The sequence below is a fragment of the Octopus bimaculoides genome, chromosome 11 (genome assembly GCF_001194135.2).
Source record: "Octopus bimaculoides isolate UCB-OBI-ISO-001 chromosome 11, ASM119413v2, whole genome shotgun sequence".
Taxonomy (NCBI): domain Eukaryota; kingdom Metazoa; phylum Mollusca; class Cephalopoda; order Octopoda; family Octopodidae; genus Octopus; species Octopus bimaculoides.
The window spans coordinates 65,495,382-65,496,269 of NC_068991.1; the positions used below are offsets into that span (position 1 = coordinate 65,495,382).

Genomic DNA, 888 nt, shown 5'->3' on the forward strand with positions numbered 1-888 from the left:
GGCCGTTTTCGTGCGGGTGACACGTAAAAGCACCCACTACACTCTCTGAGTGGTTGGCGTTAGGAAGGGCATCCAGCTGTAGAAACTCTGCCAAATTAGATTGGAGCCTGGTGTTGCCATCCGGTTTCACCAGTCCTCAGTCAAATCGTCCAACCCATGCTAGCATGGAAAGCGGACGTTAAACGATGATGATGATGATGATGATGATATATATTCCATAATGATATATGAGAGAAAATAAGTCACCTTATGTTAATAATGAGCTCTTTCGAACCAATGTTACATATATATTCATGCCACGTGGCATCTGCCTCAATTGGGATTCCATCAAGAGCTGGTTGATGTTTCAGCAGACCGAGGGAAGTAAAGCGTCTGGTGGAAACAGGTGAAAGATTTAAGGCATTTGTCTTTTTCCCATTTAAAGCCTGCAAAACAAAGCAAAAAAATGAGATCAATGAATGTTGCTAAACTGAAATTGTGTTAAAAAACTAAGACAATCGATATTGGCAGAAATAATACAAAAGCATGTCTATGATAGTAATTTTATTAACACTTCGGAGAAGGAGAATAGCATTCAATATACTCTTTTATTCTTTTACTTGTTTCAGTCATTTGACTGTGGCCATGCTGGAGCACCACCTTTAGTCGAGCTAATCGACCCCAGGACTTATTCTTTGGAAGCCTAGTACTTATTCTATTGGTCTCTTTTACCGAACCGCTAAGTTACGGGGACGTAAACACACCAGCATTGGTTGTCAAGCGATGATGGGGGGACAAACACAGACACACAAACATATACACACATACATACACATATACATATATACGACGGGCTTCTTTCAGTTTCCGTCTACCAAATCCACTCACAAGGCTTTGGTCGGCCCGAGG

The 888-nt window shown here is 41.4% G+C and overlaps 1 protein-coding gene across 1 annotated transcript in view; it reads right to left on the bottom strand.

Annotated features, from left to right (window-relative positions):
* The window catches only part of LOC106870967 (calmodulin-lysine N-methyltransferase), a 106,820-nt gene that overhangs the window by 45,918 nt on the left and 60,014 nt on the right, over window positions 1–888 (bottom strand). Inside the window, exon 2 of the mRNA XM_014917214.2 lies at window positions 247–425. Within this exon, the coding sequence (XP_014772700.1) occupies window positions 247–425 (179 nt within the window). The remainder of the gene's footprint in view (window positions 1–246; window positions 426–888) is intronic.